Source organism: Panicum virgatum, chromosome 1K, assembly GCF_016808335.1.
Source record: "Panicum virgatum strain AP13 chromosome 1K, P.virgatum_v5, whole genome shotgun sequence".
Classification (NCBI taxonomy): domain Eukaryota; kingdom Viridiplantae; phylum Streptophyta; class Magnoliopsida; order Poales; family Poaceae; genus Panicum; species Panicum virgatum.
The window spans coordinates 19,946,401-19,964,131 of record NC_053136.1 but is presented as its reverse complement, the minus strand read 5'-3'; the positions used below and the strand labels follow the sequence as shown (position 1 = coordinate 19,964,131).

The following is a 17,731-nucleotide window of genomic DNA, read 5'->3' as shown; positions in this document are numbered from 1 at the left end:
GAAGACACACTTGATCATGGCGACGCCAAGGAGTACAACACTCTCGAGGCAAGATTCAATCTTAACTTCGATGAATCCATGAATGTGCTCGATCACCCCGACCCATTCGACCCCACCCGCAACGGGACTACTTCACAAATTCTTGGTTCCACAGACGACCAGGAATCATCCATTTCCGGGATGGGTTGGACTATCAGGAAATAGTGGATGATCTCGAAGAGTGGTCGGACGATATCAATCTATGTATGAAAAGTTATGTAACCCACGTATGATTGACGAACTCTGGCACGAACTCTGGCAACAATCGAAAGCTAAAAAACTATGAGAGAGTTTCCAAGCAATTAGTTTACTTTTGACTTTTACAAAAATAAAAACAGGTTGGAAAGTCCAATCAAAAACAAAACACGGATTCAAACAAGATAGATCTAGCTAACCAACCAAACACAAGTGAAGTGAGGATAAGGCCGGAGCCGAGCCGCACGCTGGGCCGGCTCGTTGGACAGAGCCGGAGCTGAGTCGCGGAACGGCGGAAGCCTTTCCAGTTTCCACGGGAGGATGGTCTGCTCAAGCAGGAGACGTCGGATCCGCTCCGTGACCACGTGGCAGGAATCGATGGCGGTGAGGAATGTGGGGACCGCCCCCACCCAATTTTTCCCCGCTGCGTCGCTTCGCGCTGCGCTCCCGCAAAGCCCGCCCGCGCTCTCCGGTGCCATTTAACTCCGACGACGGCGCGCGGATCCAGGTAGCCTCCTCGAGCTCCCCTCCACTACCCCCTCCTCCGCCTCATTCCCATCCCCTTTTTCTCTCGCTAGGGTTCGAGATAGACGGCAGCGGCAGCGGCAGCGGCAGCGGCTGCTCCGGCGTCGGCCTCGATTCTGATGGTACCGGCTCCTCCAGGTGCACCTCTCCTCTTCTCCTTCCCCTCCTCCCCCTTTCTTGTTAGGTTAAATCACATGCTCCTGTGCCAGATCCACGAGAAGGGGTTGCTTGCTGGCGTCAAACCCGTTCTGGTTGCTTTTCTTCTCCAGGGCAGCGGCCACACCAGTGGTACCTGCAGATTTTAGGGGCTTCTGCATCCTGTAGTTTTTGTTATCACCGGCTGCTACTAGTAGCATAAAAAATCACAAGCACCCAATGTTCTCTGAAATTCCCCTGTGTGTAAATTGTGCCGTCAAAATTGATGAACTACTTCGTGCTCGCTCAGTTAACTCATCACTGAGATCATATTTGAATGCCTATCTATTTCCACTCTATAGTCATGGTTCGTGGCAGTCGGATTTACAGTTCAGAATCTTCAGATAAGGACTCTTCCATTCTTCAGACTACCATACCTATCTATTTTCTGTTGTCGCAACTGTGTTCTGACTAACAGTGCAGATAAGGATTCTCTCCCCTTTTTTGGGGGTAAATGTCACTTAATCAGGACTTCAAGAGCACTACATTAAGCTCGACTTAAGTTGTTTGTTTGTTGGTGTTGGGATCAGCAATTTTCTAACAAATTTGTAGCTTATTTTGCGGATACTGCTTGTCCTTTTTTTCCCCACCTTATTCGTGTGATTTTGCCGATACTGCTTGTCTTTTGTTTTTCCATCTTATTCTTGTGATTTTGCTAATACTGCTTGTCATTTTTTCCGCCTTATTCTTGTTGTTTCTTAGTAACACATCTAAATAGGAGCTTCCAGCAACTTATTAAGCTTATTTTTAACTGAAAAAATGTTCTGTTCCAGGGGCAGTGGCTGCAGCAGGAGTGCTCATCGCCAGACAGTTCAGAAGGATATCATATTGATGAACGTCTTGTTTGAAAATCTCGATTTTGGAACCACAAAAGGTGAGCCTTATTTGACTGGTTCTCATAACGCTTGTCTTGCTCAACAGACCCTTTGCTTGAACAGCAGTACAGCACCACCGCTGCCCGCCACTCTGTTTGCCTAGCTAGAGCAGGTTTCCCTAACTGTCGTGGATCCCCATCATCGACAAGACAAGGCCTCATTGATATGTCCAGTCCTCTCCCCATCCCTCAATACCTCTACCTCGTCATGGTGGCGCTGCGGATGGAGGTCATGGTGGTGGCCATCTAAGGCAGTGTCAAGGCGAAGTGGCTTAAGGAGTGGTGACTGGTGAGGGGTTCACCTGAGGTAGTTATACGGGGAGCTCGGCGGTGGCGCTGCGTTGGATGTTCATGATTAACATAATACTTCCACTAGATTTGATACCATGGCTGAACCAAACAATCACTACTTTCAGGGACGTTTTATCGTTTAAACGGACGTTTTAACGTTTAAACGTTGATTTCACAAGAACGTTTTCTCGTGAAAACGTCGTTTTCACGACGTTTAAACGTTGTTTTAATAACCAGTAACTTTCTACCATTCCCTTTACATTTACGGCGTGATTTGTTACCATTTATGTTAATGTTTGCAGTGCCACAACCAAACACGATCTGAGCCACAGCAACCTGGATTCCCCCTTTCTGTTCTCTGAGGTCATCGTCGGCCACTTGGGATGGCCGCATCACCAGAGAGTTTCGAGGTGTTGGAGCCGCAGCCGCTGGAGGTGATAGCTCCGGAGGTGAATGCTAAGAAGTGCAACCCGATGCCCAGAGTGCGGGTTGTTGGTCATCGGATCTACGATTCAGAGAACGGCAAGACTTGCCACCAGGTGAGCTAACTTGCTTGTCCTTCTTGTTTTCCCCTGCTTTTGACTTCTTATCTGAGGTGTGTAGATTTGACTCGTATGACTTCTCTGCTATTGATTCCTCTTCGGCAGTGCCGCCAGAAGACAATGGACTTCGCGGCAGCATGCAAGCAGGTCAAGAAGAAGGGTCCTTGCCCAATCAAGTACTGCCGCAAGTGCCTCCTCAACAGGTAAATAGTTACCCTCCATTTATTCTCAGTGGACAATTTCTTTCTCAGCGTTAGGCTGGTCTGGTTTCCTTAGGTACGGTGAGAATGCCGAGGAGGCGGAAGGGAAGGAGGACTGGATCTGCCCCAAGTGCAGGGGCATATGTAACTGCAGCTTCTGCAGGTGAACAAGCATAGATGATTTGGGGTGATGGTGCTCAGTTCAATTGCATTGGTGGGGAATCTATATGTTCTTATTTGTCTTGTCATCGTTTGATCAGAAAGAAGAAGGGCGAGATGCCAACAGGAATAATGGCCCACATTGCCAAGGCTTCAGGGTGTACCTCCGTCCATGATCTCCTTGAAAAGGGGTCAGACATGGTGGCTGCTACACAAGCGATACTCAAGATGAATGGTAGTGACAAGGTATTGCTATTTTACTCTGTATTCTCAGTTGTACCATGCAATCCTGCATTCTGGTTGATATGCTTTGCTGACACAACTGTTACAAACAAGCATCAGGGCACAAAGAGGTCCCGAGAGACAGATGCTGCTGATAAGGTGGCTGCTAAACGGGATGAAAGTGTAGGCATTGATCTGAATGCAGTTCCAGGAGGTGAAGGTGATGAAAATATAGGTGTTGATCTCAATGCACGTCCCTCTGTCTGTATCAAGAAAAGGAGGAAGCTCCAGCACTGTGTAAAGAAGAATCCTGCTGATGAAAGGTCCCATGGAGGAGACAGTAATGAACCATTACCGAGGAATGAAAGCCCTGATGTTCTCAATAATAACATTGTACTACCAAGGGGTACTCCGGTCACTACCATTGCAGGTGCACAGCTTGACAATGAGGATATTGGGGCTGCAATTCAGTTTCTAGAATTCTGCCGCGCATTCGCAGAGGTAGTCGAAGTCAATAAATAATGGTGCATGCCTTGTTTTCATAACACCTGGATAGCATATGCAAAACATAATGGTCAGATTTGGGTTCAGATATCTGAAAGTTTGGGTATTGCCATGATTTGACATCCTGTGAACTCTTTAGCTGCTTTTGCATGTACACACCTTTCGTTGCTAACCGCAATCATAGTTAACATTAGAGTTTGCTAGAAGTTAGGAATTGATGCACTAAGCATGCCATTGGTGTTTTGTGGGGATGCGAACCATGAAGGGATATTTGGACTGGCAAGTGGTTATGGACTTATGGAGCTTGTGGATGACGATGCAAGATGTGAGAGAGAAACATCTGAATCTTTTCTTGAACTTACCTCTGATCTTAAGGAGATAGGGAGGTCATTGTGCTGTAGTGTTGTTCCCGCAACCAGGGATCATGTTGTGTTGCATTGAGGCATTGATTCCTTGCCTCTGAATTTGGTTCGGAATAACTCACGCATAGATTGTTGAAGTGCAGCTGTCATGCATAACTGACCATGCTTATTAGGCTTAATTTCTTGTCAGAAGTGAGCAGTTCTATTCATATTTTGACATGTCGATCCTTATTAACTCCATACTAGGAGCTTTGCCCCTGAATAGGGCAGATGAGTATTCCACGTTTAATATGTCTGTCCAAGGTAGTGCACATCCAGGCACATGCCCAACCTAGATAGAATTCGAACATATGTTGTTAGTTCATGAAAGTGCCAATAATTATTTTGTTAAAGGGTCTGATTCTTATTTTGGGTTTAGATGCATATCTTTTTAGATATGCTGTTTAAGCTATTTTGAAAAAAACTTGGCTGGTAGGAAAACCTTGTGGTATTGTAACCGAAAAGGAACCTCCGCGAAGCCAGCAGAGAAAATACCTTAAATCCTATATTCACTCTAGCCCAGCCACTATTTTTTTGGGTTGCCAGGATTTGGATATCCTGTTTAAGTTCAATCATGAGGAAAAAGAATGACAAAAAAAATCTATATTTCTATTTGTTTTAATTTGGAAACACGTAGTTATACATATATGTATTATGTATAGAACTATAGATATTGTTGTTTCTGTTTTAAGTATACTATATTTGTGGTGTGTCCACGTAGTTCTGCGTGTAATGTCTTCATTCAAGTTTTTAAGTCACTAAACATAGTAATTCACAAAGATGGAATTTCCTCAAAGACATGCCATAGCTTTTAGTTCATTTGAAAATTGTTATCGTTTATAAAAATGATGAAAATGCACTAGGACAGGTACATATTAGCACACAATAAATGGTGGAAGTGCCATGGTATGTGAAAAGTATAACTGAATCTGATTTTGATTCTGTGCTATTATTTGCTTAATTTCAATCTTGGATGCATAGCTATTCACGGAACAGGGGTTTCAATGAGTCTTTTAAGAGGATAAGGTATAGTGGCGAATTTGTGGTCTCAATATTCTTGTTCATATTTTAATATGTCTGCAGCATACATATATTTTAATGCAAATATAAAATATGCATGTTTTTGATGGTACATTAATTACCAGACAATGAAGCTGATGGATGAAGGTCATGCATGTTCATTCTTCCTTTTGTTCATGTCAACAATAGTTTGACATTGCATTTTTCTTAATGCCTTTTTGTTGACAAACATACATTATATTAGAACTTGTTCTTCCATCTCAGAACTTAGAAGAAGGAAACAGTCTGAGGTAAAACAAGACTGAAATTTGTCATATTAAGCTTAAAATATATTTGTACTGATGAGTTGCTGCACGCAACTTTGTAGATTTAGCTGGTTACTGTACCTCACCAATTGTCTGCGGACACTAGCAATCAATACATGGTGAGCTAGTGACTAAGAACCCTTGTCTGTAATAGCATCAGTAAACTGCAATATTTAGAACAGTTAGAACGCCCCACCTAGCCAACCCGACCATAAAACCCAGGTGTTATAGTGGGAGGGGTGGGGGCTTTTATCCTCAGTCCAACATTCCCCCTACTGCGTGCGAGCCGGGCGAGCCGCGGGGCTGTGCCACCTGTCCGGTCTCAGCACTTCGGTCTCAGCGAACGCAGCCAGGGAAATCGCACATCGGAAATGCGTGGCCGGGAGGGATCGAACCCAGGACCTCGGCTCTGGTACCAAGTTAGAACGCCCCACCTAGCCAACCCGACCATAAAACCCAGGTGTTATAGTGGGAGGGGTGGGGGCTTTTATCCTCAGTCCAACAAGAACACTAATAATAGTTGAGTATTTTGGTATCTGTGACCTGCTACACCGTGACAAGTTTTTGGCTAACAATTCAAAGTATAGTGAAATTTTTTTAGAACTGATGTTATTATGATTTTCTTTATAGCAGGAGCAATTCGATCTTAGTTTTAATTATTTTTCTGTATGTAGGAAAAATGCAGAAATCAAACATTTGTTATCTGAAATGAATAACCAAACAGATACATTTGTTTATTGTTTCCATTCAGCATTTCAATTTGCTCTATCATGTATACATGCTTTCATGACACATTACATTATGTAATATAATAAAGAAATGTTCTCAATCAGATTTTCCAAATAAGGAAAGAGCACCCAGAAAGAATTCTTCAAGATGTAGTTGGAGGTCGTGAACTTCGGTTGGTATCCTCAGTTGTTGCTGAGTTTCACATAAAATTGTTATCGGTCATTCAAGAAGAAAAGGGGAAGAAGTAAGAACATTCCAAGTTGGTAGCTCCTTGCAATTTTGTTTGAGTCTTGTCAATAAAAAATGCTATTTTTGTTCCCAGGCCTCTGGCTTACATGAGAGATGGAGATGCATGGGTAGTCGATGTTGGAAAATGTATCAGCGAATCAGCATTTACATCAAAAGAATTACCTCTTGACTGTTTAAATCAGGGAGTATCAGGATATAAAAACTTGAGCCCTTCTTGCAAGCTGCGTGTTCTGAATTTTCTGTGTGATGAGACCCTCTGTACTGAGTAAGTAATGTTTACAACATTTACAATAATTAATTCACTTCATTGCCACTCTCTTTTTTTATGTTTCAGAAGTGAAATTGTTCTTTTATTATTCGATGTTATAGAACATAAGAACTATGACTATTCTCTCATAGCATATCACTGCCTGACTAAATGTGTATCGGTCATGGGGGACAAATAAAATTATATGTGCTAGCACAAATTATAAGTCATATATGATAGAATAGTGAGTATATTATTAGTTATTATTCTATTGATGATTTCTTAACTTTGTCTAGCAAGTTGAGGAACTGGATTGACATGCAAAATGATGTTGCTGCTGAACCAATGAATGCTGCCAGAGAAAAAGTCCGCGCCGCAAAAGAAAAGGTATTGAGCTTGGAGAGCCTTTTCTCTTTCTAGGACCATGACCTTGAAGAAGTCTACAACACTTTTTTGTGTTTCATAGGAAAAAAGGCTAAAGGAAAGGCTAAAGGACAACATGGATAAATCATTGCTTTCACCCAATGAAACAGCAGCCCTTAACTGTGAAGAAAATAAGGATCTTATTTCCCAAATAAAGGAGGCACAGGAAGTCAAGCATTCAGCCATAAATGGTCAGAACAATATGGCTGGATAGGAACTTTCCACTTCAAATTTTGTTCAGTTTTATGCGTTTTCTCGATTCCCCATTTGTTTGATTAGTTGAACTTTTTGTTTATGGTTTTTCACGACACAATTTGCTTTAGCTTTCTGCATTTTTAAGTGAGCTACAAATTCAAAAAAAATGTTGTTGGATTATTTATACTTATGCCAGCATAATATTTTTAGTTACAATGCTGGGCATAAAACCAGCAATGCCATTGTCTCGATGCTTAGAGTGGGTTATGGGCTTCCATAGATTTATGCTGTGCTGAGTGAGCATATTTCACTGGGCTTAAATCAAGCATAAAGTAACAAAACTGTAGGAGGGAAATAATGGATGTATTCCTCCAAACCCTAGATGGGTGGGTATATATAGTCCTATACATGGGCCTTTAGATGTGCCTCTATACATGGGCTCAATATACTCCAACACCCCCCGCAGTCTGAACTAACGGCGCAGCGGTGTTCAAGACTGGACAACAAGAAAACCAACACAACACCCCCCCGCAGTTTGAACTACCGTCGCAGCGGTGTTCAAGACTGGACAGGAAGCAAGTACAAAGGGCAAATACCCCCCCGCAGCCACAACTAGCCACCTGCTACATTGAGGTTGGAGCGAAACTCCGAGAAGGTCGAAGAGGGTAGTCCCTTGGTGAAGATGTCGGCAAACTGGGAGGTGGTCGGGACATGGAGTACCCGAACATCGCCAATGGCGACCCTGTCGCGCACGAAGTGTAGATTGATCTCCACATGCTTTGTCCGCTGGTGCTGGACGGCGTTGGTGGAGAGATACACAGCGCTGACGTTGTCGCAGTAGACGAGCGTGCTCTTGGCGAGCGGGCTGTGGAGCTCCGCCAAGAGCTGTCGTAGCCACGACGCCTCCGCCACGCTGTTAGCGACAACCCGGTACTCCGCCTCGGCACTGGAGCGGGAGACAACCGGCTGCCGCTTGGACGACCAGGAGACTAGGTTACCGCCCAGGAAGACGGCGTAGTCGGAAGTGGAGTGGCGAGTGTCCGGGCAGCCAGCCCAGTCGGCGTCGGTGTAGACAACCAGCTCAGCTGAGGACGAGCGGTGAAGCACCAGGCCGAGGTCCACAGTGCCACGGACATAGCGGAGGAGACGCTTCAGCGCAGCAAGGTGTGACTCCCGGGGATTATGCATATGGAGACAGACCTGCTGAACAGCGTAGGTGAGGTCCGGCCTGGTGAAGGTGAGGTACTGCAACGCGCCGGCCAGACTCCGGTAGGCACTAGGATCAGCCACCGGATCACCCAGATCAGCAGACAGCTTCGCCTGAGTGTCGGCAGGAGTGGAGCAGGGCTTGCAATCAGTCATCCCAGCCCACTCCAGAATATCCAGTGCGTACTGCCGCTGGTGAAGGAGAAGACCAGACGGGTGAGGCTCAACAGTGACGCCCAAGAAGTGGTGGAGCTGACCCAGATCATTTGTAGCAAACTCCTGCTGCAGAGAGATGACACTCTGAAGCAACTGCTGACTGGAGGCTGTGAGCACAATGCCATCGAAATAGAGCAGCAAATATGCAGTCTCATCCCCACGGCGGTAGATGAAGAGACGTGTTAGACTTGGCCTCGGTGAATCCCAATGTCAGCAAGAACGTGGCGAACCGAGAGTAACAAGCTCGAGGAGCCTGCTTCAGACTATAGAGAGACTTGTTGAGCCGGCAGACCATATCTGGACGACTCGAGTTCACAAATCTCGCTGGCTGAGAGCAATAGACAGTCTCTGACAGAGTGCCGTGAAGAAACGCATTCTTCACGTCCAGCTGGTGCACAGGCCTAGAGTGCGAGAGCGCAAGCGAGAGGACCGTGCGCACAGTAGCAGGCTTCACCACTGGACTGAAGGTCTCATCATAGTCCACACCAGGCCGCTGAGTGAACCCCCGGAGAACCCAGCGAGCCTTGTAGCGCTCCAGTGTGCCATCAGCCCGACGCTTATGCGTCCAGATCCACTTGCCAGTCACCACATTGCAACCAGACAGACGCGGCACGAGGTCCCACGTCTGGTTGGCAAGAAGAGCCGTGTACTCCTCTTCCATCACGCGACGTCTGGCTCAGCTCGAGAGCGAGTCGGCCGGAGCAGGAGGCGGCTCCGGTGTCGGCGCCGAACGATGCCGGTACACCTGCACCGGCTCAGCGTACCGCAGCAGCGCCGGTATCGGCGCCGAGCGACGCCGGTACACCTGCACCGGCTGAGCGTACCGCGCAGGTGCAGGGGAAGGCACCACGGCCGCGCGTGGCGCAGCAGGAGACACCGGGTCCGCGCTTGGCACGACCAAAGGTCCCGGGGCCGCGCGTGGCGCCACCGCGGGCACCGGTGCCGCGCTCGGCACAGTAGGGATCACCGGAAGCGGTGCCGGTGTGCCGAAAAAACCTGCAGGGTAAGGACAGACAGGTAACAGTGAGTCCAACTCGGGGTCAGGAGAAGGTGTGGAGGAGGTGGAGTAGGGGAAATCCGACTCGTCAAAGACGTGTCGAGAGATCAGAACGCGGCGAGAGGTGAAGTCAAAGCATCTGTACCCCTTGTGGTTAGGGGAGTACCCAAGGAACACACAACGAGTTGAGCGGGGTGCTAGCTTGTGAGAAGCGGTGGCGGAGGTGTTAGGGTAACACGCACACCCGAAGACCCAAAGGTGGTCGTAGCGAGGAGGGGTATCGAAAAGAGCGTGGTGTGGAGTAGGAGCAGGAGAAGCAGTGGACGGAAGACGGTTGAGCAAGTAGGTGTCGGTGTGGAGGCTCTCAGCCCAGAAGCGCGGGGGCAGAGAGGGCTGGATCAGAAGGGTGCGCACGATGTCATTCGTCGTGCGAATCATCTGCTCAGCCTTGCCGTTCTGAGGAGAGGTATACGGACAAGACATACGCAGCTGAACATCCCGAGAGAGAAAGAAGGAACGAAAGGTGGAGTTATCGAACTCACGCCCGTTGTCGCACTGGACGGCCTTAACGGCGAGGCCGAACTGAGTGGACACTCAGGCAAAGTGGAGAAGTGTGGGGAAGGTCTCAGACTTGGCGCGCAAAGGGAAAGTCCAAGAGTAATGAGAAAAATCATCAACAATGACCAGATAATATTTATAGCCAGGCATGCTGAGAACAGGAGATGTCCACAAGTCACAGTGAATAAGATCAAAAGCATGCGCAGCATGCGAAGGAGGAAGTCTAACATGACGACCTAACTGGCACGCATGACAGAGGTGCTCAGCAGGAGCCTTAGTACATGGAACATCGGTACTACAACTGAGCTGAACCAAAACGTCGCGGCTGGGGTGTCCAAGCCGGCGGTGCCAGGTGGTGGAAGAAGGCGTCACGGCAAAAGCAGCAGACGAAGATGAAGTCGAAGGCGGAGTAGCGGAAGTAGGAAGTCGAAGAGTGTAAAGGGGCCCCGGGCTGTCACATCTGAGGAGCGGACGCCGGCAAGCCGAATCCTTCACAGTAAGACCAGAAGAGTCAAATTCGATAGAACATGAGTTGTCAGCAGTAAACTGGCGAATGGAAAGAAGGTTGTGAACCAACTGAGGAGCAATAAGAACATTTGGAAGACGAGGAGCTGAACCCACGGCGGTGACAGGAAGGCAAGACCCAACACCAACCATGATGGAAGGAGGACAAGAGGGGTGTTGGGGTCGGACGGAAGAGAGGATACCGGCATCAGGAGTGGTGTGGAAGGACGCACCTGAGTTGGCGATTCATTCGGTGCTGACCGGTGGCGTCAGTTCCATGGTGCTGAAGGACTGCGCCAGAGTGGCCTGGTCCCACCACCTAGACCAGGTCGGTTGCTGGGCTTGGCGGGCGGGGTCCAGGACAGCGCGAAGATGGGAGCAGCATCGGTGAACATGGTCGCCGGCTGGAGCTGAGGACGAGGCCCCCCTCCCGGACCCTGGAACGGCCACATCGAGATGCACCCTGACCATGGGTTGCTGAAGGATGGCCAGGGCGTACCTCCAGGGACAGGGGCAGGAGCGGGAGCAAGAGCCGGAGTCGGCGCGCCCCGACGGCCCCCACCGGTACCGGTACCCTTAGGAGCAGGGCCACCAGTACCACCACCACCCCGTCCCCCCGCCGCCGCCGTCCACGGCCCCCCCCCACCTCTGGTCTGCCTGGCGGGAGCAGGACCAGGAGCGGCGGAGGAGGCCAGAGGAGCAGCGACGAGCGCGGTGGGGGTGGGCGAGGACAATCCGGGCGCGAGACCCCTGGTGATCTCCTCGAGGGCGAGGTCGTCCCGGACCTGCAGGAAGAAAGGGAAGGGCCTCTGGCGGGTGATCCAGGTCTTTCAGGTGGTCATAGGTGCTGCTCAGGCCACGCAGGACATTGAGCACCAAGACCTGATCGGACACTGGATCCTCGAGGTCGTGAAGAGCATCAGCCATGCCTTTCATCCGTCGGCAGTACTCACCAACGGAGAGATCCTCCTGCTCGAAGGTGCGGAAAGTGGCGTCGAGCTGGAGGGCGCGGAACTCGGCGTTGCCGAGGAACTGCCCCTCGAGCGCCACCCAGGTCTATCGCGCGGTGTCGCCGTGGGTCTTGACGAGGTCTAAAGATCTAGGGAGATGGCCCCGAAGATCCAGGACATGGCAACGCTGTCGAGGCGCAGCCACACTACATCCTGCGCCTCGATCGGCGTGTCGAGGAGGATGTGGTCGTCGAGGGCGTAGCGGCGGAGGGCGAGCAGGACCATAGTCACAAAGTTCCTGGGTCGACCTGGTCGAGGAACGGGGTCGAGGGTCGTCACTTTATAAAATTGTGGTACGAAGGGGGTATACCTCTATGGAACGATAAATTATTATGTGGAACGTGACCCTGATTCATCCGGGTCGATATTTTTGGGTCGATATGTCTTTAAAAAGACAAAAACTATATATGTGCTACTAATGAAGAAACTAATCCGCACAAGCATATAAGAAATGTATAAAAAGAGTACATTTAGACCATAGTACACGTACTCGGCTCATTATCTAACAAAAACCACATCCTTAACCTTCTTATCCCAATTAAATCTGCTAGTAATGGAGCTGCGACCCCTCTCAAACCGGGACGCGATCCAATTTTGAATGGGACACTGACCCTCTTTGACCCCGACCCTCGAATCGGAACGGCGTTCCCGGGTCGTGGGACGAGGCATCGATCCCGAATCCTGTGACTATGAGCAGGACCTGGTCTCGCCAGCGTCCGTAGGAGGACGTCAGGTCGAGGAGGACGATGACCAGGGCCTTGATGTTCTAGACGCCGGCGGCCTGGAGGTGGAGCTGGGCGACCACGGGGTCGGTCGAGTCGTACTGGTCTCCAGATCTAACGGGCGGGGCCTGGTGGGAGGAAGAGGCGCCGGGCTCGGGGACGCCGGGCTGGCCGGTGGAGACGCGGAGGAAGTGCTCCGCCTCGACGACCCGGAGAGCGGAGGCGTCGGCCGCGGCGGCTCGCGCTCCCAGACGAGGGCAGCCATGCGGACCCGCTCCTGGGCCGTCGAAGCCTCCGACTTGGCAGCGAGGGCCGCGGCGAGAGCGGCATCGGCCTGCTGCCCGCGGAGGGCGGCGGCGGCGAGCGGCGCATCCACGGGCGACATCCCCAGCTCGGTCCACGCGGGATCGGGCGCGGCGTCGGCGGCGGGCTGCTTGCCTGCGGCGACGGCGGCGCGGTGGGCCGCAGCGGTGGCGGGATCGGCGGCCGGCGGCATTTGTGGGAGCCGTAGGGCGGCGAGATCGGCGGCCGCACCCCTTGGAGCAGCACCTGTGGCCTGCAGGACGGCCGGATCGGCGCCCGCGGCCTGCAGCAGCTGTGCCGCGGCCCGCAGGGCGGTCGAATCGGCGCCCGCGGCGGCGGCGGCGGCCAGGGGGCCCTGCACGGGCGGAGGGCCCTACACGGGCGGCTCTTGGATGGGTGGCTGCATGGGCGGCTCCAGGACGGGCGGCGGGTGCACGGGCCGTGGCTCCAGGACGGGTGGCGGGCCCTGCACGAGCCGCAGGGCGCCCCCGGCGACTACGCCCGCGGCCTCCGCGGCGGCAGCACCTGCTCCGGCGTCCGGCGCAGGCTCGACGGCAGCCAGCGCGCGCGCTAGGCCAGAGGAGGCTAGCGGCGGCGCCAGAAGAGGAGGCGGCCGGAGCAAAGGAAGAAGAGGGCGTACGGGCGGCGGCCGGAGCAGAGGAGGTAGATAGGGGAGGGAAAGAGGAAGGGGAGAGAGGAGGGGGTGCCTGCGGCCTGCCATGGCTGCCGGCGGCAGCGGCTGGGAGGTGGGGAGGGAGGAGAGGAGAGGGATCCCAAACCCTAGGCTAATGATACCATGTAGGAGGGAAATAATGGATGTATTCCTCCAAACCCTAGATGGGTGGGTATATATAGTCCCATACATGGGCCTCTAGATGGGCCTCTATACATGGGCTCAATGTACTCCAACAAAAACTGTGGGCCTGGCAGCCTGTGCGAGCTGATACAGAGGGTTGCACTTGGGTTCAGGTGAATAATAGTGCTAAACTGAGAGCTCAGGGCCACTAAACGCAGATCCAGTGGCCATAATTTGTCATGTGAAAAGTTGGGAAAAATTTCACTTGCATAGAACTACCTTATATTTTCTAGAAAAATGCCATTAGAAACAGCAAATTTGAGTGCATGTTGAGAAGGATTGATTTGGATTTCATTTTTGTTTGCTATGATGTTAAATTCCTTTCATATTAGTCTGATTCCACAGGTAATAAATCAAATCTGAAGCAATCATGGGGCACCCCGCACCCCTTTATTTTGGATCTCATTTCGTGCTTCATTCACAATGTTTAGTAAAAGCAGTGAATCGGAGGAGTTTCATGTGTCTATTAGTATTATTCATTATATTCTTATTTTGTTGTAATGTTACTTGCATGTATTGGTGTCATTTAGCCTGATAGTTACCAGAAGAGTGCAGATTATCTGATGGGAATCACATTTTCTCAACTTAAATTTACTAAACAGACTGTCTTTGACTTTTCAAGCAAAACATTTTTGGGCAGTGTGTCAATTGTTTCGCACATTTTTTGTTTATGTTATTCTGTAGCGTGCAAACAAATTGAGCTAGCTGTTACCTGTTAGTATTGATTTTCATCTTTTGCTTCTCAGATATGGCAGCAATAGCAAAGCAGGGAGGTCTTTGGACCAAGCCTCTGATTGTAGAAAAAGGATTAGCGTACTGGAAGCTAGATGGCTACTGTGATAACGCAACAATATTACTTCAAGGTTTTGTTTGAAGTTATTGTGCAATAATATTTAATTTACTTGCTCTAGCATTTGGAATATTACATTACCAACTTGTAATATCATTTTTGTGTCAGAGTATGGTGATGGTGAGTTACTGGCGAATAAAGACAAGTGGTTTATGTTTACTGAAGATGAAGAGAAAGTACTTGAAGAACATATAGCAACAAGGTAAGGATTTTGTCTTGCGAATTTTGGATATATCTTTATCCTTTTAATGACGATAAATTTTCTCTTTTGTTGCTTGTATATCACAAAAGTTATTTCATGGAAACCCTATTCGTATTTTATCTGCTGTAGATCCTCCAATTTATGCTACCAAAAATTCATTTCTATGTGGTGTTGTGATGATTAGACAGTGTCAAACTAGCGTCGTAACAAATATTCATAAATGTGCTGCATCGTCCATAAGTTGCATCATTTTATTATGCCACCTCAGGGCTCAAATGTTGACTGATTTGCTCAATTTTTTTTGAAACTAGCGCAATCAAATAAAGCTCAACATGTATCAAATGATTGTTTAAGTATTGAGGCAATCATTCCTTCTACAACATATGTGTTCGAACAAGTTTTACTTTGATCTTTATAGTAAAGAACTTCACTTTTTTTCAGAATTACTCTGTTTTAAAATGTATCGTACCGGATGCCTTGATTCCCTAAAGAACATTTTTGCTACTCCTTTTTACATTGCATCGAATTGATGCCTTGACTCCCATATGACAATATTCTCCACCGCGTACGTGTTCTGGGTTTTTTGGAAATGAAGAGGGCATAGTATTCCCAATATTCTCTTTTGATAGTCCTATTTCACCTTGACACAATGACCAAGGTAAAAAAACCTTACTTATCATATAATAAATACAACACAGACTTTTTAGTTGGTCCTCCAATGTTTGAACTGGGAACTCCTCGGTACTAGTGCTATTTATTGTCATAGCCCATGCCAATAGCAAATAGGACTATCATTTGTGAACATTTGAGTTTTTGAAATACAGAAATAAGGCCATCGAAAGAGAATGGAGTAACACTGAATGGGATTCAGAATGATGAGACTGTGAGCCAAATCCAAATTAAATGCAAGGCTGTATTCCTCACGCCATACGGATCACAATACTCCCTATTTACAGGTCTCCCTGATAGCTAATTTTAAACTACTGAACCCAATCTTAACAAGTAAAATCTTATCCCTAACAACTATATGTTTTCTAACTTAAAGCTATGTGTTTACAACATATATAGTATATGTAGTGTAGCATTTCCCAACATATATACATCTCTTAAAAATTTATCAGCTAGCTATAAGGGTGTCCATGACTCCCAAGTTAGATGTTTGATTATATGGAGTAGAAAAGTAATTGAAGAGAGAGAAAATGCTATCCACTAGTTATGCATATACTACTATTGTATTACACTCCATTTCATAATCAGTACTTTGTCATTAGACTAGAGTTTATGTTATCATCTCACAGGATGAAGTAACACACCACATTAGTTTAGAGTAGATATACACATGCATCTCAAAGCCCTGTTTATAAATTATTGTCTGCTGGTCAGGTTGTCTCCATTCTTCTAAACTAACCTTGTAGAAGGTTGCTGCCTCAGTTTTTAATAGCTTAGGCTTTCATAGGATTAATACTATGTTGTCAAAAATTGAAAATACTGAAAATTCCGATATATGAGTGTGTACTTGGTTAGAAAGAATGGAGTGCTAGGCTGTAACAAAATGTGAAAAGACAGATCAAAGCATTACAACAAAAGGAAGAATATATTTACATGGATGATTGAATATAGAAATAGAATATTAGAATATAGTTTATATTTATTTACTGTACTGGAAGATACTGAAATCCCTGTTAAACAGAGTTGATTCCCTAACAAAAAGCTTTAGTAATAAAAGGTGAAACATCAACAATCTGAAGCATAATATTCCCCATATTGCAATATAGGATGTTCATACCTAACTTGTTTTTATGTAGTTATATCCAGAAATATTAAAATGTAATAATTTGACTCAGGAAATTCAGGTATGTGTTCATCCATATACATATGGGCAAAAGACAATGGGTGTGATGGATCAAGCAATTGTTTTTTCTTAATGTTTGACCAGTCAATGCATTATAATTTTTTTTGAGAGGGGTCAATGCATTATAAATGATATATTATCAATACCCTTATGAAGTGATCTTTTGTTCTGATTTTCAGTCCGGTTTGTTTATTTATCATCTTTTTGTTCTGCTGCATGCATTTTGTGAAATCCATACTCATGCTGCCATGGAATCATTAAACATAGGCTGATTTACAAAGAGGTTAAATAATCCTGGCATTTATGTATGACATGGCATTGCTTTCATCCCCTGACAATGTCATAGAGTACTATTTAAACTCATGGTTTTTTGACCTTCGCATGGTGCTAATTGCTAAAGTAATTCCTGTCTACATATTGTTGTCACTAATCTGGAATTTGGTTTTAACTGTTATTGTAGGTCCAGACATCAGATGAGAAAGTGTCGTATCCGGGTATAATGTAATGATTTCAGTCTCTGGCTTGTTCAACTTGCTGTTATCCTTTCTAAGCATTTCTTTAGTCAGTTGGACTAGATTTTCAAAATGATATTTTTTTCGTGGTGCTATCTCTAGGCCACAACTATATCTGTATTTATCCATCGTTTTTAATATAGTCAGCGGTAGGAGATACAATGACAGTGCTTTTGTTCATGGAAGCTCTCAGATGTTTAATTCGCAGTTGTCCAACATTTCGATTCAACTTCAGCATTGTTATTCTGTACTAGCTCTAATATACCAGTACGTTTTTTCTGCATATATTGCCATTTTTTTACCTTGTAAGCACTTCTCTGGTTTTTCGCTGGACTGCTGGAGTTTCTTTTTCTGCATTAATATGGTTTGTCCATGTGATATGTTTGCAACCTGCAACACATGCGCATTGGTGGTGATTGGTAGGGTGTCCTTACCCTGCATATGCTTTTTTTGTTTGAAAATCTGCATATGCATGTTTGCAATGCATTCTATGCGTGTTTGGAGGACTGCACAGGCACCTTAGCCAGGCCCGAACTATGCAAAATGGAAGTACAGCCTGCACTGCTGGAAAACGAGAATAAATCTCGTTTCCAGCTTGTGCAGCCTGGTTGTCCAGGCAATTGATTCG

The 17,731-nt window shown here is 47.3% G+C and overlaps 1 protein-coding gene across 10 annotated transcripts; it reads left to right on the top strand.

The window, feature by feature from the left end:
* The first annotated feature begins 680 nt into the window (after positions 1–680).
* LOC120698880 lies at positions 681–17,386 on the top strand. Of its 10 annotated transcripts, none has more exons than XM_039982690.1 (15): positions 681–742; positions 813–897; positions 1,728–1,828; positions 2,422–2,658; positions 2,767–2,864; positions 2,938–3,024; positions 3,122–3,266; positions 3,363–3,743; positions 6,306–6,445; positions 6,524–6,715; positions 6,994–7,084; positions 7,164–7,311; positions 14,434–14,550; positions 14,646–14,739; positions 17,052–17,332. In XM_039982690.1, the coding sequence occupies exons 4-15, from the start codon at positions 2,503–2,505 to the stop codon at positions 17,089–17,091; spliced, it is 1,689 nt and encodes a 562-aa protein (XP_039838624.1). In that variant the 5' UTR covers positions 681–742; positions 813–897; positions 1,728–1,828; positions 2,422–2,502; the 3' UTR covers positions 17,092–17,332. The 10 variants fall into 10 exon arrangements, with proteins under 10 accessions (XP_039838624.1, XP_039838612.1, XP_039838589.1 ...); XM_039982678.1 differs by having other exon boundaries at positions 684–742; positions 3,357–3,743; positions 17,052–17,386; XM_039982655.1 differs by having other exon boundaries at positions 690–742; positions 3,357–3,743; positions 17,034–17,386.
* The last annotated feature ends 345 nt before the right edge of the window (positions 17,387–17,731 follow it).